At 32.5% G+C, this 22,308-nt stretch overlaps 1 protein-coding gene across 1 annotated transcript; it reads right to left on the bottom strand.

The window, feature by feature from the left end:
* Positions 1 to 4,381: 4,381 nt before the first annotated feature.
* On the bottom strand, positions 4,382 to 7,408 carry LOC21392741 (probable indole-3-acetic acid-amido synthetase GH3.1). The gene is made up of 3 exons (XM_010088973.2): positions 7,015 to 7,408; positions 6,811 to 6,912; positions 4,382 to 6,250 (listed from the first exon to the last, which is right to left on the bottom strand). The coding sequence occupies exons 1-3, from the start codon at positions 7,332 to 7,334 to the stop codon at positions 4,873 to 4,875; spliced, it is 1,800 nt and encodes a 599-aa protein (XP_010087275.1). The 5' UTR covers positions 7,335 to 7,408; the 3' UTR covers positions 4,382 to 4,872.
* Positions 7,409 to 22,308: the final 14,900 nt, after the last annotated feature.

Raw genomic sequence — 22,308 nt, 5'->3', positions numbered from 1 at the left:
ATATATATATATATAGCAGATTGTGGTTCAATTAATGGCGATTATTTGTCGATATTCTTTTCTGTTTGATACATAAAGAATGTCCAAGATGGAGGGGACATGACAATGATTATTGAATGCAACCAAAGCTTCCTTGTTATTACTGATTAGCCGCCTAATAAAAATATATTTTTCATTTTTAGGACGCCTAATCAGTAATCAAATAACAACTATATAATAAACAAATGAACATGAATATCGAATAACGATAAATATATATAATATAGTCTAGTGTACTTTGGTTTTCGATTAATCATATACTTTTGATTTACCAATTCGTGTCCAAACCTGAAGGTTGGGAAATGGTTCTTTATCTTTGAACTGAATTACATTTTACTTCAAAGGTTCTCTTGTACTTAATTAGGATTTAACCCCAGCAGACAGTGTGACAAAACAAACATTTGCTTTGGTAAAGAATTCAAACATTTTAAGAGACAATATTTAGAGACATGAAAAAGCTTCACTTTAACAGCGCTCCTGGATCTTGTTTAATTGCCTTAGCTAATGGTTTATGTTGCTTTAATAGTCAATTAAGTGAAAAAGGCCAGATTAGAATGCTAATTTTCATCACTTTTTAGTGCCTTTTATTCCGCTGTATGAAACATGAACTAAACTTATTATGCATTATTGTCACCTCTTTTTTGTTAAAAGAGAAATAGTGTTGGATATATGTTGCCTTTAAAAAAAAAAAAAAAAAATCCCACAAGGGACTGTCCGACATTTTTGCCTTGCCGGTGGGCAAATGTGCAAAAAAAAAAGAAAAAGAAAAGAAAAGGATCTTGAAGCCAGAGCCTTAAAAAAGACATATCATAGACCTTTTCCATTATATTTCTTTCTTGCTGTGTAACTTACCAAAATTCAAAATAAATGAATTCCTTTTGGTAATTTGTTTACTGACAAAATCACTGATCCATATATTCATGCCATATAATAACAATCACAGAATCTTTACTTCTCTATAATAAGGCTGACATAATGTCTGATCAGAAATGGCACAGTAGTAGTACCCACACCATTATCCACCTACTAAAAACCTCACTATGTGTGTGTGTGTGTGTGTGTGTGTGTGTGTGTGTGTATATATGCTGCCATCCAATTGCCAAACAAAAGACCTAGAAGTGCCAGTACCTCTTGGGACTACTTATGAGACAGACATACCTATTATTTATTTTTTAATGTCAAAATATTTTCTGTAAAATATGTGTGTGTGTGTATATATATATATATAATATATATATATATGCTGCCATCCAAGTGCCAAACAAAAGACCTAGAAGTGCCAGTACCTCTTGGAACTGCTTATGAGACAGACATGCCTATTATTAAATGTCAAAATATTTTCTGTAAAAGGGGACTTGAAACTGTGTAAAATATCTATTTATATATGAAATTAAAGAAAAAACATGTGTGTTCATATATAAGACATCAATTTTTTGGTATACATACATATATATATATATATTATATGTAAGATATCTAAGAAAAGAAATCCTACTAATTAAATCAGATCATATCGATTAGAATGACATAAGTAAAAAACCAATACAACACAGAATGTCATCACATGCACTATAATCCCTGCACATGGACCTCGGTAAGAACAGTTAAATAGATAGCAGTTATATTAAGGCAATTTTGTAAGTATTTTCTCAAAACAATCCCCACAAAAAATTCCTTTTATGAACAAGAAAAATATCAGAGAAGAGGGGAGAAAAAAAGAAAAAAAAGAGAAAAGGTTCCATGCCCTTAAGAGTTAGGACCATCAACGTCTATAATATTTTTGGTTTTCTTTTGAAGGCCTCCTAAGTGCATAATATTAATTTTGTCGATAAGGACGAAAATGTTGATTATTTCAAAGCTTCATAGCCGTTGAATTTGTATTACTCTTCTCAGATAACTTGAGTTTTCTTCTGTTTTCATTTTGGCTGTAGTGAATTGTATTACTTGATCATAGAATTTCGGAGTTTCACTGTACATTATACGTGACAAATTAAATAATTTATTGTGATCACACCACACGCACTTAGAGAACTTAATTAAAGAACTTAGTTAAAATATATATTATCTGTACGATCGATCACAGCAGCCATCACTTAGAGAACTTAATTAATAATTAGTGGAAAAAATTATTTCTTATTAGGGCTTGGGAAGTTAGAGCAGAAATATGTGCGCGCCAAATAATTAGTGAAACGTAAGCAATGTAGTGTGAAAAAAGAGAGGGTATGCCACACTAAAGAAAATGAAGAGAACAAATCGAGATCATAATGCATAGAAAATAACGGGCCGGTTAGGTATAATTTAGAATCAATGAAAGTCTTAAGGCACTACTTAATAATTATTTGGAGAGTAGTTCTTTTATACATAGATGCATACACATACATACATACATACATACATACATACATAAATACATACACACACACACACATACATACATACATATATGTGTGTGTGTGTGGGGCTTCTATTTGGATGTTTGAATGTCAAGGACTAAAGTTGTATTTACCCTTAAATTCGGGTAACCAAAACTAGAATTACCCTTCAAACTTTTGTAGTTTATATTATGTCTCCGATTAAGCTTACCTATATTATTTTCCATTTTTATTTTCTAATTAATAACTTTTCCCAAAAAATAATTTTACAAAGAGCTCAACAGCACATTTTTCCCAAAAAATAATTTTACAAAGAGCTCACCAAAACCACATTGTTTTCCTATTAAAAAAAAAAAAAAAAAAAAAAAAAAAAACAGCACATTGTTTCCCTTTGTTTTAATTTATTCGTGTTGGCAAATATTGTCTGATCATAAATACAAAAGGTCCTCAAATTCGATGCCAGCAACGAAAACTGATCAGAGAGAATATTCCATTGAAGGCTTATGCAATATAAAACGCATATATAGCCCCCATAAATTGTTCAACTTGAAATTAACCAAAATAGCAAATATCGCCCAGAAAGTCCAAGAAAAAGATTCTGCAACCGCAGAAAACAAAAGTATACAAAACTCAATGCAGAAGAATGATGCTTTTCTTGCCTCTCGTCTAGTCTTTGTATGGGATTCTTCTGTACATTCCATAAAGTACTGATATTCATAGATCCATATCTATAATAATGTGTAAATTAAACTAATTAATTTCAATATATAACTATTATTACTTATGGTATCAGAAAAGGTGAATATATATTAATTAAATATTTGTGCGGAATTTTTCAACTGCCATGATGAATATAATATCTAGGTTCAAGACAAACAAATCAAGTGCTATTAGTAGATCTCTTAAAATGACTATGCATGTTAAAAAAGATCACTGTTTGCTTGCGAGGCTACTTTTTCTGCGCTATGATAACGTACAACGTATATATGCATGTGAAAAGGAAAATATTCCACCACCCCTCATGACCATTAACGAATAAAAGGAAAGAAAAAAAGGAACGAACCCTATTCAAATTAATTTGAGACATGTTGAGTTAAGATTAAGAGATGTATATTTGCCAAATAAATCCTATTTAGTATTTAAATCATTGAGGCCTTAATTTTTAAGATTTATTATCACGTGTGCTGGTCGGGTGTCCTGTACACATGACTAAAACCGTTAAAAATTTACATGTTACAACTAGTTACATGACTCACATCTAATTAAAGCGTTAAAAAAAAAGTTGACGCCTTAAAGATAGAAGTACAAAAGTTGTCACTATGATATGCATGATATGGTGGGAAGAGGATGGTTTTTTTTTCCCCCTTATTTTGAGAGTGTCAGGGGTTAAAGTGAAACAACATCTATCTTTTAAGAGTCAAACTTGAAATTAGCCAAAAATATTGCTGCATGCATGGAACTTGCTTGTTGTTTACATATCAGGCACTGACGCGTGCATAGACTTCAAGTTATAAAAAATTCCGTGTATATAGTAAATCAAAATATAAAATTCACAATAAGAGGCAGCTAGCTAGCAGTCATAACGTCACCAAATAATAAGTCGATCCTCCCAGCTAGTTACCATACTACAGACCCCTACCATATACATCTATAATGCATGCAATTATTATGCATATGCATATATATATATATATATATTATATGCATGCATGCGTATATGTATACATGTATATGTAACATACATGTAATTATCCAACCATGAAAAAACTACTGGTAGCATGCTTCCAAGCCAAAAGTATAGACCCTGAAAAGAGACCTATATAGCTGATTATATATATTACTAGATGTCTTATATAATTAACTAATTAACACGCAGAGCATAAAATCCCCTCAAATTCAAAACCTAGCCAATGCCATATAGGAATATATAGCACGTGCACTAAAATCCATGCACATAAATTCCACAGATATATATCTTTAAACAAACAATATTATTACACTCTTGGAAAGCATCATAGAATTTACAAGTTTTGCCACTTAAAATATATATAAAGACCCGATCCAGATCCCGAATCAAACAGTAGTTGATGGCTATATATATATATATATATCACTTTTTGGAACCTCTTTTCCTCAACTTTTTAGAAAAGCTGAAAGGGCAAAAGACGACGATTCCATCGACACAACACACAAACACAAGACACATAAACTACAAGATACTAGTGACAATTACATTATCATATGCTCCACAGCGGATATTACTTGAAATTATTACACGGACACAGAGACGCTTCAAATTTTCAAAAAAGAAACCCTCCAAAGTAAAATAAAGACACTTTTAAAAGCTAGACTAGAATTTATATATATATATATATTAATCATCTTTTTTTGTTTTTTTGTTTTTTTCCTTTTTTTGCTTCTTATTGATGTTGCATGCACGTCATCATCATCATCTTCATCTTTAACGACGTCGTTCCGGCGTCCATTGCGGGAGAGCAGGGCTAAAGTGCACCGAGACTGCCCGAGAATCGAGAAGCTCGACGATGGGAGTGTAGTTCACGCACCTCGGAACCTTGTACTGGTTAATCGACGCGCCTCTGGAGATGGCGTAGTCCATGAGCTCCTCAAACGTACCGCTTTTCACAACCTTTATCTCGAGCGCTCCGATCGAGTTGTCGGCTACTCGGCCCTGTCGGTACACCGAGTTTAAGGACTCCTCCATGGCTAAGCAGCACTGGTTCAGCACCTCGTGACTCGGCGAGTTCGCCGAGTCCTTCGCGAGGAGTTCCCAGTAGATCACGTAGTGTCCCGGGATGGTTTTGGTGTCGGCGAAGCTGGTGTACTCAACGACACTAGTGTTGAACTCCTTGAGAAGAACCGACGCGTTTTGGATTGCCGTTTGGAGTTCGGCTTCATCGGTCTTGTCCGAATCGATGCTGAGAAGGACGTTCTTCCTCCGGACAAAGCGGAATTGAGGCGCGGAGTTGTGGAATCCGGTGACTTGGAGGATGTCGCCGACCCGGTAGCGGCAGAGCCCCGCGTAGGTGGTGATGACGAGCTCGTATTCCTTTCCGACCTCGACGTCGGCCATATCGACGAGACTCGGCGGGTTGTCGCGGCTCAGAGGAGGAGATGAATGGTCGTCATGTGGCATGAACTCAAAGAAGGCCATGTTCGGCATAATGGTGTAGGAAACTTCCGAAGGATCACACATTGGTTTCAAGTTAAGTCCGAAATAACACTCGGAAGAAGCGTACATAGTGCAAGCCTTAGGAAGGCCATTACTGTAGTAATCCAACGTGGGAATATACTGAGCCATTGCACCGGTGACAATCACTTCGAGATACTTGGTGTTAGGCCAAATTCTTGTTATTATCCCCTCCCAGTTCTCACCTGCGCACTCGGCGGTCATGAAGGCGGCGAGGGCGGGGTCGGGTTTGAGAATCCCCGCCATGCATTGCTTGATAGAGGGGTCGGTGATCCTAGGGTTTAGGGTTCCGGTGGCGATGTCGTCGGCGAGGAGGCGCCAGTTGAGCTGGAGAAAGCGGATGGCGCGGAGGAGGCCGGAGGCGAAGATTGCGCCGACGCGGAGGACCTCGTGGCGCATGATGAGGCCGCAGAGCATTTGGGTGTACATGCTCTGGAAGGAGTCGGAGGAGAGAATGGCCTCGTCTGGGCTTGTGTAGACGTTGTAAGGGTCGTACGGCCTCTTCTTGAAGTGCTCACTCTTGTAGTAGCTCGTCAACACCGGACGGGCCAATAGACCTCCTGGTGTCTTTGATTCAGCCTTCACAAACAGGAAGTAGAGACCCTTTCCTTTGTCTAACCCTGGCACATAGCTGTACATAGCAAAAATATATGAAAGAAAATTAGATAATAAATTTTTTATTTGCTTGAACTTCAAACGATCGAAGAGTTTATTTTGTAAACCAAAACAAAATGTTTTTTTAATAGCAAAAATTTATGAAATAAAATGAGGCAAGGAATTTTATGTTTGGTTGAGAGTTCAAACAAGAAATTTCTTTAGTAAATCTAAAGATTTTTTTTCCCTGGGGTAATGAATTATGTTTTGAATACTTATACCAATCAAGTCAACTGGGTTTTAATTCGAAAGAAAAATGTGTAAGTATGTATTGATATTGTTAGGTGAGCCGTACAATTATTTCGAAGAGAAACGGTATACGTTTGCTACAACTTTTCAAATAAGGATAATGGTCTAGTACGTGCAAAATTGATCATGTGAATATATGTACAACCATTTAGAGCCAATGCTAGTGCAACAGCAATATTATTGATAGTTTGCAATATATATAAATATATATATATATATGTGGCTTTAATGAAAAGCAAATTTAAACTAGAAATGTTTATTTAACCAAGAGGGAGAGGAGACATTTACAGGTTCATAACAGGCATGAGAAGGCTGTACAAAAGCGTTCGACGGTCTAACTCCTCATGAATTGTCGGCATCAGTTTCCTCTCTCCAGCAGAAGTCCCAGAACTGCATTATTTCAAACATTTCCCACTCTCAGAAAAGGAAAAACGACGAAAGATATCTCCAAACGACACTTTAAAAAAAACAAAAATTTTTTTTTTTGGTTACCTGGTGAGAAACTCAGAGATGGGTTGGGAGCACAAGATCTTAGAGCGGTCGCCATTGGCGATGCGCTGGATCTCCGGCAGGAGATCCTCGTACGTCACGACCGGAACCTTCGACTTGAACGAGTCGCTGTCGGTGGCGCCTTCGAGTCCGAACCGCTGGAGGTACTCAGTCTCCGAGTTTCGACTCAGTATCTCGCCCAGAACTCGCTCCTGAACCGCATCGGTGTTCCGGGTCATCTCCTCTATGAACTGAAGCGCCTTGGCGTCCTTCTCACACGCCGGTGGGCCCAAGGGAGAAGAAGTCACCGAATCAATGGCCATGATCAAAGAATCAGAAATGACTTATAAGATCAAGAGAAATTAAGAACAAGCTTATTATGAGAGGTTGTAGTATATATTTTTGCTTTGTTTGAAGATGGGTGAGAAGAAGGGGCTATATATAGTGGGTGGGTTTGGGCATGTCACGGACCACGTCAGCATTATGGCACGGCCAAACGCTACATTGGACGGACGCTGACGGAGGCTTGGCGGGACATAGGAAATATTTTGGTTCGAGGCTTTGTTGCCTGTGGACGGGACATGTTGGGCCCACGACACGTCAATTGGCTATTTTGAGCCCGACATGTGGGCCCATATTTTGGCCAGGTAATCATGATGACCACGCGGCCTTTCTCGGGTGATTTTGCTTCTTCCTTGATGGCGATAGCGGCCGGCTAAAACCCTATTTTATCCCCCCCCCCCTCTCTCTCTCTCTCTCTCTCTCTCTCTCTCTCTCTCTCTCTCTCTCTCTCTCTCTCTCTCTCTGACTGAGAAGAGAGATTAGGAGACGAGAAACGGCCAAGATAATATATGCAGGTTTTTAAAAAAAAAAAATTATTTTCGGGTCTTTGAACAATAATAATCTGACCCTTTTATATAAAAATGGAAATTGAAATTCTTTAGCCGTTAGAAATGGGATAATTATTGAAGGGGAGGAAATATACTATGGTGCAGGAATCACGTGAACATGGCTTTATATATATATATATATATATATAAATTGTTTTAAAAAGTTTATTTTATTTGTTACAAAAATTTTTGCTTTGTGCTTGTTCATATATAGTGTGTCGAGGTTGTGGTCATGAAAAGATTTTTATATCCTATAAGGGGGTTGGTGAAGTTCTGTGTTGTTTTTACGTCATGACAGTTGCACTATTTAACAACATTGTTTTTTTTTTTTTTTTGTTTTCGCTTGCCATCCTTTGGGGAAAACAATATATGTGTGTGCACATCTATACATATATATATATATGTATATGTGTGTATTTAATGAAAGATTGTAATTTGTGGGCCTTTAGTTTTTTCTTTTTTTAATGGGAAGTTTACAATGACATTGAAGGAATCCTATGGCTCTCTGGAAGTCTTATATATAGTCCTAAAGTTGGTTCGATTAGATCTTAGCATGCCGTATCAAATGTTAGTAATTCAAAAGTTGTTGTGAATATTTGATACTTGAGAGCAACGTGGGGATTCATATACAACAACCACAAAGAAAATGAATGTTAATTATTAGGGATATTCATAATTACGTGCATATGTATAAAGAAAATTTTCATGTGATGTTAAATTCATTGGATTAATAAAATTTTCATCTTTATTAATTAATAAAAAAGGAAAAGAAAAATGACACCCTTGAGGCAAGGCATATTCAATATCTAATTATTAATTTGCTTAAAAAGTTTCTTTCTCCAACTAGAATTAAAAAAATACGGATGATTTTGATGCAATGAACTTTAAATTATTATTACTAATATTATTTTTAAAGGAGATTGTTAAAAAATTGTTGGTGAAATGGCCGGGTAATGCAACTATATGGTTTTTTCATCAATCAAGGTGATCAGAAAGAGAGATTGCGTGTGGTTACCAAAATCCGACTTTCTCTTTGTCAGAGGGAAATTAATGGGCTCAAAAAACAGCTGTTTAAATAGGGAGAATCCCAATTTATTTTCTACCATACAATAAAGAGAGATGTACAAAAAGTAAGGAAAAAATAAAAAATAAAAAATAAGAAAGAGCATCTGATAATTCAAACATTTATAATTAAAAGCTGCAGGTTAAAAGTTTTAGTTAAAATGTAGCTTAATCAATGCTTGTAGGAGCTATATTTATACACAAAAAGCAACAATTTATAACTAATTATGTACTTCTTGTCTCTATCGGTCTATCTATAAGCCAGCACTACAATTGTTTGAACTGTATAGCATAATCATAGCCCAATTAATAAAAGTGATTAATGATAATCTCATGATGATAGAGGCCTAGATACGGCCGTTTCCTTCACTAATCTTTTCTCGCTCTCATTGGTGGAAGCTAAAGTTCCCTCCAATAAAAAAGGCGAGATAATTTACCCATTCATCAATCAATCATTTGAGAATTCATTTATGTGACGAGTTTCTCAAATATATTATTGGATATTGTTCACACTAAAAATCACTGAAGATTAATTAAAAAAAAAGTATTTAATCGAAATTAACAAAAGCTGGCCCTTCATTAATGGCTAGAGAGTGACTTCCTGAACCGGAGAGAAGTCGACAAAGGTTAAAGCCATCATTAGCTATATCTTGTCTGCCATCTAACCAGCAATTGTATAAAGAAAAGAATTTTCTAACTCTTGCATATTGGACTCTTGTTAAATAACATACCCTATATGATAACCGATGGATCAATATTTGTCCAATTAGGGAATTTTTTGGTTCATGTAGAGACTCATGAGGATAATTTGTTCACCAAGGGAGAATAAGAAACTTGACATCTAGATAGCTAGATTATTATTATTATTATTATTATTATTATTATTATTATTGTTATTATTATTATTTTGGGTTTCAAATAAGTCATATCATGAAATGTACAAATAAAGGGAAAAAGAGACAAATACCCCTTAAAAGTGTATGAGTTAGGATTTCGACCCCTTACTCTTGATTAATAACATTTTTAGTCGAATAACTATACTAATAAAAGGGTATTAATCAATAATGAGGGATAAAAATCCAGACCCATGCACTTTTAAATGTAAATTATGCAGTTTTCTCACAAGAGTTAATTATATGACAAATATGGGTATTAGTTTTAATAGTTACTCAGATATTTATGCATTGGTAGATATTATTGTTTTAAACATGCGATATTGATCAGATGATTATAATAAATTAGGTAGTTGACAAAAAAATATATGACAACTAATTATGAGATTGAATTTTTATTACGTCATGTCACCAAAATTTTGTATTTAATGATTACCCACCGATGAAAACGTAACTACTAAAAATTAGTCCAACAGATGTACTTCGAGAAATCTCTTGTCTTTATGAAATTATCTGAGTAGATCACCCCATCCCTATATTATTTTTTAGAGGGAAAGTTTGACCTAGCTAATTAAATTTTATATGAAGATCGATTATTCGTTATTAAGGTTCCTTGGAAAAAATGATAAACCTCTTGCAATTATAAGACAAAAGTTGGCCTCCAAACCCGTGTAACTTTACTCACGGCACAACGTGATTAGACGACTATAGCAATGAGGTCCCTCTCTTCGACTCAAATTAACCTTTAAACTGGTTGTGACCATATTGTAAGTATATAATAGATTTTGTCATTGGAAATACAATTATTTAACTGTTCATTTTCATTTTGAACGTTGCACTATATGCCCTAGCTTGCGTTCCACTTATTATGCATATCTGCCATATGAAATTTCATTATTATCTCATAAGAGAGAGGCAAACTAATTACACAAGTCCTTTATGAATTAAACTGTATTGTGAATTATTGTAGTTTTCTTTCTAAGGGCCCATTCAGTTCGCTAATTCGAATTGAGATGTGATGTTGTGTGAGAGCTTTTTACTGTAGCAAAAAAGTTAGATGTTACTGTTTCTGAGAGCTTTTTACTGTAGCAAAACTCGAATTCTAAACTCGAATCAACGAAAAGAACGGGGCCTAAAATGGAAAAACTATCTGCAACAGAAGAATATGTAGATACTTGCCCTATGTTGGTTTTTTTTGGGCGTGAATAGTTGTTGGCTCTCCAAGATGCATATTTCAAGGTCAAAGAAATGGAAGCATGGTTTGCTATCATTCAATCAAGATATATATTGATGGATGACTAATTATTAACAAGGGATAATTTTTTAAATCTTTCATCATTTGTTTAACTCATTATTCGTGTCATTAAAGTGAATGTAGTGCTATGTTTATGCTAGCATATTTATAGGAAATGCTAAATATACTCTTTAGTATTATTACAAACTATCGAAAACTTATTCATTTTGCATTTGATTTTACTATTTCTGTAAAAGTTACTGTGCGTATGAAACGTGATTATCTTTGAAAAGTTTCAGAAGTTATTTACCAATTATTTTAGCGTGCAAAGGCTAAAGTAATCAAAACTTATAAGTAATTCAAAGACCAATTTACCAAAATTAAAGTTTAGGAACCAAAATGACACAATGCATATAATTTAGGGACTAATAGGATTAATCACTCAAAAAAAGAAAAAAAGAAAAAGAGTTTACTCAAGTTATAATTTGCGTATGACCGTGTATGCATTGTTCAAGCGCATGCGTGTGTATACAAGTCAGACGTATGATTAGACATTACCAAAAACAAATTTATTGGTAAATCAACCCCACGATATGCACGAACTAGTCTTATATTTACATGAAAAAAGAAAAGTCCTTTATTTGTTGCTTAAGCGTGTTTGGCACAAATGAATTCATAAAATATACGATTTATATATTCCTACAATTATTAATTACCTAGTGTTGTCATTTTAAGAAGTTCCGTGTAGGACTCAATTATAGTAAACTAATAATGTGTTCAATTCAACCTGCAAATAAAAGGATTTAAATAAATCCATTAATCGAAATTTCCACTTGACCAAACTCTTGTACCAAAATATGACAACACAAACCTAGCGAAACCATCTAGGAACATCCCAAGCAATTGACTTATTTACCTTTTGATTTGTTGAATGCAATATAATTCAGCCACAATATAATTAGTTGGATTTGTAATCTATGAAATTTTCAATCAAATATCCACTCGATCGTGCTTCTTGTCGTGAAATATTACAACAAACACTGTTAAATGCTTTGAAAATTTCAAAGTAATTGATTTTCTTACCTTCCTATTTATAGTCCAAAGAAACAAAGGGGTCAAGTTGGAAGGCTGGAATAACTGACTTATGTTACCTCAAGAGTATTGCAAGACTTACTTGGTCGTCTCGCGATTAATTATAATATTACCTTCAAAATTTAGTTGGTCAAGTTTAAGCAACTAGGTTGCTCAATATCTCATTCACATAGCATATTTTTTAAGCTCATAATTAAATTTTCATATGTTGAAGTGAGTGCTAATTCCTTTTAATTAACTCAGAAATTTGACCATGATATTTTAATCTTACAATTCCCCTCGTAAGCGTTCTCTAGACGTTATGTCCATTGTTATCCACTTGATACGTTTTTAGGAGAAATTCTCAAATCTTATCTAACTCTAAAATTTAATTAATGATCAATGTCTTATATCTTGCTACAACACCAACAAATGTTATCAGTTTATCACTCAATTTACTGAATAAATCTTTAAACTTAGAGATATAATATATATGGACGAGTTTTTAATGGTTACATTTCCATCAGTGGTCACTTCAAAATAAAGAATTTTAATGATATGGCGTGATAAGAATTCAATCTCATTAATTGTTATTAATTCTTTTTAGTGAACCATCCAATTTATTACAACTGCCGGATCAATATCTTACAGCTAAAATAATGATACTTATTGATGGATAAATATTGGAGTAACCATTAAAACCATACCCACAAATGTCTTATAAAATTTAATTAATGATCAATGTCTTATATCTTACTACAACACCAACAAATGTTATCAGTTTATCACTCAATTTACTAAATAAATCTTTAAACTTAGAGATATAATATATATGGATGAGTTTTCAGTGGTTACATTTCCATTGATGGTCACCTCCAAATACAAATTTGATGACATGCCGTGATAAGAATCCAGTCTCATTAATTGTTATTAATTTTTTTTAATTAACCATCCAATTTATTACAACTGTGAGATCAATATCTTACGGCTAAAATAATGATACTCGTTGATGGGTAAATATTAGAGTAACCATTAAAAGCACACCCACAAATGTCTTATAAAATTTAATTAATGATCAATGTCTTATATCTTGCTACAACACAAACAAATGTTTTCAGTTTATCACTCAATTTACTGAATAAATCTTTAAACTTAGAGATATAATATATATGGACTGGTTTTCAATAGTTACATTTCCATCTATGGTCACCTTCAAATACAAAAATTTGATGATAAGAATTTAGTCTCATTAATTGTTATTAATTTTTTTGGTCAACCATCCAATTTATTACAACTATCAGATTGATATCTTACAGCAAAAATAATGATACCCATTTAATGGTAAATATTGAAATAACCATTAAAATCACACCCATATATATATGCGCTTTATTAGTATTGTTTTCTGGACGTAATATGTTTTTTTTTATAGGTTTATTACAAAAATATACCTTCTAATTTAAGTTTTTCTCAATTTATCTCTATGTTTTTAGAAACTATAGAGCATGCAATCCCTTGAATTTGAAAATCTTAATTCAAATTTTATTCACTGTGCACTTTATGAATAAAAAATGGGATGAAAAGATAAAAATACCCTTAAATTGTTTCTAAAAAATATTCTAAACATTAAAAAAAAACCCTGAAAAAAAGGATTTGCAATTTTATGCTTATTAAACATTTAAAATACTCATCATAAATTTCTCTTAGGGGAAAATATTTTTCACAAACAAATTTCATTTATCTAAGGGTATATTTATCTTTTTCTTCTGGTTCATTTATCTCTAGTCTCTACAAAATATGCGAGTAATGAAATTAAAATTAATTGAGAAAAAATTTAAAATTAGAAGGTATATTTATATTTTTACTCCCTTTAATTTTGTGAAAGAGGCCTTTCATAATAGAATTATACCTGTGAAGACATCCTTTAGGACTGAAAGTTCACCATATATTAAACTTGAATCGTAAAGCAATAATGTAACTTACACCGGAAAGGTTATGGAAACGCCTGTCCAACTTGATTAAGCCAATTCTACTTAACCTTTTAAACAAGCAAAAGCAAGAAATAATGTCATCCCTATTAATATATATACACACATTCCTCGGAGCTACTATAGCTGTTGCAATGAGAAAGAGATCTAAACGATAGTTCTTGTTTTGGTATCAGTTTTGCGTGGTCCCCCTAGCTACCTATCTACTAAATAAGGCCATTCAACGATATATATATATATATATATATATATAAGGCAGTGAAACCAGCGCAGTACCCCTTTGACGGCCCCAAATGCTTAGCCTGATTCGTCACTGTCCAGATCATAACAAGCTGGTCATGAAGGGGAGAACACTGAAGGCTGACCAACCAAGTCAACAAAGAGTACTTATTTCAAATCCCAAAAAAAAAAAAGTGAAATAAAGTGAAATTCAAATGATCCCGTGATACTTTATATATGGGTGGGGTATCGTGTCATTTAGTTTTGTACTGCTTGGGCCAGTTAGTTTAATTCATGATGTATATAAATAATATATACATAATACACATATATATATATATGTATGTTTTGATTAGCTTTTAGCTTATAGCTAGGCTAACTAAAGAAAATTAAAGGAGAAAATGTGATATGTGAAGAGTTATTATTTTTTGGTGCCTGTAGGCCGGCTTAGTTATTCTGATGCCTTCTAGGTCTGTTCAGCGCGAGATCATGCATGCATATATAAATATAAAGGGTGCAAAATATTTTTAGTAATTGATCAAATATCAACAAGAAAATACTAGTTGTTCCCTAATATTGATATATATATATATAGGGCGCATATTATTTTTATCTATATATAGTGGGACCGTGTGGAGATCGAAAGAAAACTGAACGAGGGAATCTTATAACTAAGAAGAGATCATATAACGAAGTTATGATAAGAAGAGTTCATTCTGGCAGATGTTTTTCGTTTAATTATTTATTTTATATACTTAGGCGGGGATGCAATATTTTTTCAGAATTTTTGTTATGTCTTTGGGCTTTTTCCTTTTTCCTTCTTATAATTTCCTTGTCTATAATAAATTTGAGTGCATGACTTGGTGAAGGACGACTTTATCAGAAATTGCCAACTTAGTCGGGATGTTTTTATACTCTTATTTTGATTGGAAATTAACTAGAGTACTACAAAGGGTATCATGAAAGATTATTCCATTAACGAAACAATTTTTATTCATTTATTGAAAATAAGATTACAGTACGACTGGAGTTGAGAATAAAAACCTAATATAAATAATGGAGAAGTTATTGTAACCAAAATGATCAATCGTACTAAATGAACAGGATATTCCTATTTATCTTTTATAGACGAGGTTAAAATCCTGCTACTCACGATGATGAGATCGATAAGTCTATTAAGTGGATAGGTAGACTCATCTTCTTGTGAGTGTCAGGAATGAATACAAGTTTCCAAATAAAAAAGGTGGATATTCCTATTTATCTTTTATAGACGAGGTTAAAATCCTGCTACTCACGTAAGATCAACGAGTCTATTAAGTGGATAGGTAGACTCATCTTCTTGTGAGTGTCAGGAATGAATACAAGTTTCCAAATAAAAAAGGTACATAACAAATTAAAACAAACTCGTGCATGTACAGAGGGAATACGGATCTTGGCGAAATCAAAAAACATGGGCACCGCAAAATTCAAACTGAAAAAGTTTGATGGCTCTGGGGATTTTAGGTTATGGCGTAAGAAACTGAGGGCTATATTAATTCAACAAAAGGTGGCCAAGGCTCTCGGAGACATGAAGGATGTTCAAGGCACTGATGTTGAAAAGGCCAATATGCAAGAAATTGCATATTCAACGATTATTCTCTATCTCTCGGACAACGTACTTCGGCAAGTCAGTGAAGAAGATACGACTGCGAAGGTAATATATATATATATATATATATATAGCGAGAGAGAGAGCTGATCAAGAATATATATTTTTGGCATGTTTTTCATGCATAATTCTTTGTGTTTAGCTTCTCCGGCATCTACTTTATTACAATTTGTTTTACATGAGACAGTGAAAAGACTACTTTTAAAGAAAGCATGGAAGTCAACTCGAAGAGAATATTCGGTGGTTACCAATGAGGAATTTTCCACATGTATCGGTAGAAAACTTTGTAACCTGCTTTATTATTATTAGGTTTACACGACAATATTGATCTTCTTCTTCTCTCTAGCCTTTTCCTTTTAAGACTTTTAATTTCATGTCTCAATAATCGTCTCTCTAATTAAATTTTGACATCTTATAAATTATTTAAATATTTTTAATATTTTATTCTTAATTATATAATTAAATTTTTAAATTTAAATTAATAATAAATAATTAATAGAGAGACCGTCATCGAGACACGAAAATTAAGATAACGAATATGGACTCATAATAATTAGATGGCAAAGCTAATTAATCCATAAGTTGAAAATTAATTTCAGCCAAAAACAAAACACGATAAAAAGTTGCCACTTAAATCTTAATTAGCAGGTGGCCGTAGCAGTCAAGTCATGCAATTGCAGTTTTTCCAACCTCATTCCGCTATTTCTGCATGGTTTGGTTGCACCTATACCGTACGTCTCCAATAATACGTAACCAAATTAAGTTGTCTAAAGGCTGACGATCTAATTAGTATTGACTTGTCGTTATGAAATATCTTGCTTTGCAACTTTCAAAAGGTAAATAATATATCTTGGCAATGTGGTTTATTTCAAAGCAGTGGTTATATATATGCACATATACGCACATATATTCACACACTTACGTCGCGTATACCTTCATTGACATTTCTCAGACTAGCTATATCTGGCCTGATTTTTATTTTATTTTATTTATTTATTTATTTTTTGTGGCTTTTCCCTCTAGGTTTACAAGAAAAGGTTTTTAAGGAGGCCACCTTTTTTAAGAGTATAGATTTCTGTTTCACCTTCATTATGGAGACAACTTCTCAATTAGTTGGCGGTTTCCTTTCTTGCTTTTAGGCTGTGATTATTCTTTGGTTTATACTCTAGTTGCTCTCTGGAACTAATCTTTTATTCTTCCTTTTTGTAATTTATTTTTCTTATTCAGTAAATTTTGAGTGAAAAACTTATTAGTAGAGGATGAGTCTTTTCTAATAGGTTTCAATCTAGTTAAGATGTGCGACTTTGCATATGTTTTTTTTTTCTCTGTGTTATAAGCAGAAACGTTATTTAAAAAGGAAACCTAAAATGTCTTAAAAAATTTATACATAAGAAGCCCAGCTACGAAAAATAAAGGGGAAAAAAAAAAACAAATGCAAACAAAATAAAATTAAGCATGTTAGAGCAAAAAGAAAAAAAAAGCATAAAACAACAAAGAAGCAACGAGAGAAACATCTAGGTCTTTTTTTTCTTTCTTTTTTTTTTTTAATAATTTTGAAACCCTTCCTGTCTCGAGCACTTTTTCTTATCAGAATTATTGTTTTGTTTTTTCAACATGTCAAATTATGTATATTTCCTAAAAAATCTTACATATGGATCAGTTTAAGTATAGAAATATGGAAATGGAAATTGAATTGCAAAGTGTGTCCGGAATATATATATATATATATATATACACACATGATATATATATATACATATGTGTGTATGTGTGTGTGTGTATATATATATGTATGTATATATAAGTTTATTTAAATATCAAGACGTTGACTAGATGCCCGGAGGAGAAGGGGATGAGATAGGGATTGAGTGCCTTTCAAGGAAAGCAGCTTGCTAAAACGGATTCGATTTATTAGTTAATTAGATCCTAATAAATTACTCTTGTTTGTATTCCTTTGAATATTTTCGACGTCTTCCAATATTGTTTGGCAGGTGTATTACGTGTTATCATATATCGCATTCCACAACTTATTTGAAAAGGACAGATATATGTTTGTATTGGTTGTAGATAATTTCATGCAATATCATTAATTCTAGCTCTCAACATAGATCATGATTTTTTTTTAAATTATTTTTTTTATTTTTCATTTGGATCCTTTTCCTTGGATACGGGTTTCTTAGTTTGATCTCAAAATGCTGAATTGATTATTTTTCTCATCGAAATGGAATTGAGTAATCGCTGGAATCTACATAAGCATGTGGACTTTTTCACGCTAAAATTCTTGTGAAAAGTTCAGATTTTAATTTCCCTTAACATTGTTTTTTCTTTTGTAGTAAATAAGATTGAAGTGCATAAAGAATTTCATGCATGGAAGACGTCCTTGCTTGCATGTCAATCTACCGGTCCTGTCAGACATTGGCTCCCGAAAGTTTAAAAAACATACTTCAGCAACCTCAGTATCGATTTAAGCAAAAGAGACATATATCACTAGGGTTCCAAAGTCTGAAGGTGAGTCACCTTTCGAAGACACATACATATATATGTGTGTATATATACATATATATATTATGTATAAAAGCATATATAAATATATGTTCATATCTGCATAAAGCATATATCATAATGATCTTGAGTAATTGTTTGACTTAATCTATAGCTGATATTTAACACACGCGCATATATAAAATAATCACATCAGAATCATTCACGTCCTATAATATTCCTAGCTAGAAAGTAAAAGCATCTGCAATATTGCAATGCTAAATTAGTGAGTGAATGCTTAATTTAGTATTTGGTGACAAATTATGACTTTTAGCACAATTGCCCCCCGAACTTGCCGTGGTTTAGCAAGTTGCCCTCTAAACTTTTAATTTTGATAATCAATCATCGAACTTGTAAAAGTGTTGCAATATGCCCACTTTACTAAATTTACTCAAATTTTTTATTAGATTTAATGGATTAAAAGTTGAGAAATTGAAAGATTTGCGTTACATTTGAATTGGAATGTTGAAATTTTTGTCGAACGTGCTTTTTTGATACTAATTTAACTTAATCGTCGTCAAAGTGAAACATATTGCAGCTATTTTATAAGTTGATGGGGCAATTTGTCAAAATCAAAAGTTCATGGAGTAAGTTGTTAAAACCATACAATTCCAGGGGGCAAAGATGTAAAATACCCTCACAAATTCTAGCAAATTTACCACCAAATATAACATATGGCAAATTTAGTATTTGATTGTTATTCCTTGATATGTTTAGTTTTTCATTTAATCATTATAATATTTACATTCTCAAATTATTTTAAAATTAAAAGTAAAAAATTTTACATTTGAAATAGTAGTATACATTGAAGGACAAAAGAAAATAACACATCAAGTATGCCATTTTCAAAATTTTTATGTCAAATATGCCCTTAGCATTAACATTTAGTCATTTACGTTTGAGATGATTTGAGTTTTTGTATATATCATATACAAAAAGTGCTTGTCAGCACCATCAATATTGAGCACCGCATATAAGAAAAAATAAATTCCTTCCCTGGATGTTGAAGACCAATAGTGGGGCCCTATCAGTTTTTACTTCTTATATGTCGCATACATGGTAAATATCATAGAAAACACCTTAAAATATTCGATGTGTAAGTCATAATCTATTTCCAACTAATAGCAAGTGAACTTTCATTTATGGGTGCTGAACAACAATGGTAGCCTATCAGGTTTTACTATTTATATTTTGCATACATGGTAAAATTTTTACAAAATACCATAAATATTCGACGTGATCAAATCATAATCTATATCCGACATATAAATAATTAGTAAATGTTAAGTAGAGCAGTACCAACTGGAAACGCAAATAATCATGATGTCATAATATTGCATTATTTAAAAACACAAAACAATACAGCAGTACAATATAACACACACACACACACACACACACACACACACACACACATATATATATATATATATATATATATATATATATATAACCTGCAAGCTAGCCGAGGAGATCTAAGCAAAGTTGTCATGGCTTTTATATAGAAGCATTAATGTCGTCTTCAAATGAATCAGCATTCTCATTAAAAAATAATAAAAATTAGAAAAGAAAAACATTATGTCCCCCTTACTTCCACCCTATGTGGTTTGGGATTTTGCTAGGTTTTTGATTTGCAGCTTTGCCATTCATTTTCAAAACAAGAGACTTTAGGAGTGCCACAATGCCAAAGCTATAAAGTCTATGGCCATAGGGCTATATATGGAAATAGTTTGTGTACATTTTTAAATAAAATTAGATTAATTAGCATCATCAACTAGACATATTCCAATTAGAAGACATGTTGCAATTAGATCGACACTCATTTTATTCGTTATCACAAGACCCAAACTCGAATTTCTTAAAATGGAAAATAAAAATACAAAAAACTTGTGGAGAAGGAGAATGAAGAAAAATAAAAACAAAACAAGCCGGGAGCAAAAAAAAAAAAAAAAAAAAAAAAAAAAAAAACCTCGACAAACTCTTAAAGATTTTTTAGCTTATTAAGAGTTAGCTTATTTGGTCCCCAAACTAAGGTGCAACTTTATCCCCGAGCTAGAAGAAGAAAAAGAAAACTCCACAAACTCTTTAAAATGTTGCGGGGGGGGAAAAAAAAATCCCAATAGGTGCAATTTGGTCACTTTTTCTTTTCCTAAAAAAAAGTGACCAAATTGTTACCAAATTAATAGTTCGGAAACAAATAAAAACATTTTTATGATCCTACATTCCCAGTTCGTTTTTCTTCCACATAATATTAAATGATAGGTACGTCTATAAGTAAATGTCGGTAAAGTCTTTCATGAGCATACTTTGTAGATAGAACATCATCATGGGCTTAGGAACAAGATTCCTTGGCTATATTTTCATATCTTTCTCGGAAGATGATCCTTGATCTGGTCAAATGATAGGAATGCATGTCACATGAACCTTATAGCACTGATGAATATTGTTAATCAATATATATATATATATATATATATATTTACATATAAGGAATTTCTAATTGCCAGTTATCTGAAAATTGGGGACATGCACGCGTCTAGTACTATTATGGCTTTTCTCCAATTGTGAGTAAATACCGATAATATCTAAGAAAGAAAGACAAATCTTAATAAAATAAATAATACAGATAATATCTGAATTATGTGTGATTCGGAGTTCAAATCTTAATGATGTTATTTTTTTTAATTAGGCCCCCTCCCTTAATTAAAAAAAATAAATATAAAGAAATTTTAGGATACAAACAAAACCTCTTGATGTTAAGTAACAAAACTAACATATATAACAGTAAAATCGAAGGCTAATTAGTTGATATATCAGCTAGTGGAAATAGGGCCTTGATTTTTTTTTTTTAACAAAACATTAATATCTGTTAGCAATATAGAGCATCCATTATTAAAAAAAAAAAAAGAAAGAGATTTAATTGCAGGTTCTTCTGATAAAAAACTTCGTTATCTCTCTGGATTAATAATTGACTAAACTATGAGCAGCCTTCTACTTAGCTTCTCCACAAATGGCAACTTGAATTCTGAATAAGAAAAACAAATAATAAATTCACAACATCTAACGGTATATTGCCAAAATCATATTTAATTAAATCTAGAAAAAAATAATTAGGCCTAATTTTTACCCGTTCTTAATGTGAATATTTTGACACTTTTGTGGATAATAATTGCTTTTGTCGTTTTATTACGAGCTATTAATCTATTTATATATCCTTCCTAAATTTTGCCACGTAAAAAGAAATTTGCACTTATATTAATTTATTGACCATTTTATCTTGATAGGGAAAAGAATAACATATATATTATCATCTAAAAACACAAATAAGATCAAATTACACGTCAAGCTTAAGGATAATCAGACATGTAAAACTTTTCTGATCTCAACTTTTGATTAGAAAATAATTTATAACGTACGAAATGAATTCTTTAAGCATCATGCATTATAATAAAATTTCACTAGCGGGACCATTACAATAATTCCCTCTATCCTCACGAGTCACACAATGCATGCAATATCTATTGCAAAAATGCTGAAAGCCTAATCATTATTTTTTTTTTCTTTTCTATTTCTCTCTTCGGCCATACCAAAAAAACAAAAACAAAAACAAAGAAACAAATGCCCGTTTATTTATGTTTTCATTTCCATTTTTCACATTTTTCGAGACTAAAAAATGAAAACGCAAATGTAAAATGTGTTTGGTAAAACTTGCGATTTGTGTTTGGTTATTGGTTTTAAGTTTTTTTTTTTT

Source organism: Morus notabilis, unplaced genomic scaffold, assembly GCF_000414095.1.
Source record: "Morus notabilis unplaced genomic scaffold, ASM41409v2 Scaffold1633, whole genome shotgun sequence".
Classification (NCBI taxonomy): domain Eukaryota; kingdom Viridiplantae; phylum Streptophyta; class Magnoliopsida; order Rosales; family Moraceae; genus Morus; species Morus notabilis.
The sequence above is the reverse complement of the archived record's forward strand: the minus strand, read 5'-3'. Positions and strand labels throughout refer to the sequence as shown.

Excerpts from the sequence above, each read along its gene's own strand:
- LOC21392741 (XM_010088973.2), bottom strand. The coding sequence starts at position 7,334 with ATGGCCATTGATTCGGTGACTTCTTCTCCCTTGGGCCCACCGGCGTGT. Across the intron at positions 6,913-7,014 it reads ATCTCTGAGTTTCTCACCAG|TTCTGGGACTTCTGCTGGAG; the intron begins GTAACCAAAAAA and ends GAAATAATGCAG. Across the intron at positions 6,251-6,810 it reads CTCATGCCTGTTATGAACCT|CTATGTGCCAGGGTTAGACA; the intron begins GTAAATGTCTCC and ends TGCTATGTACAG.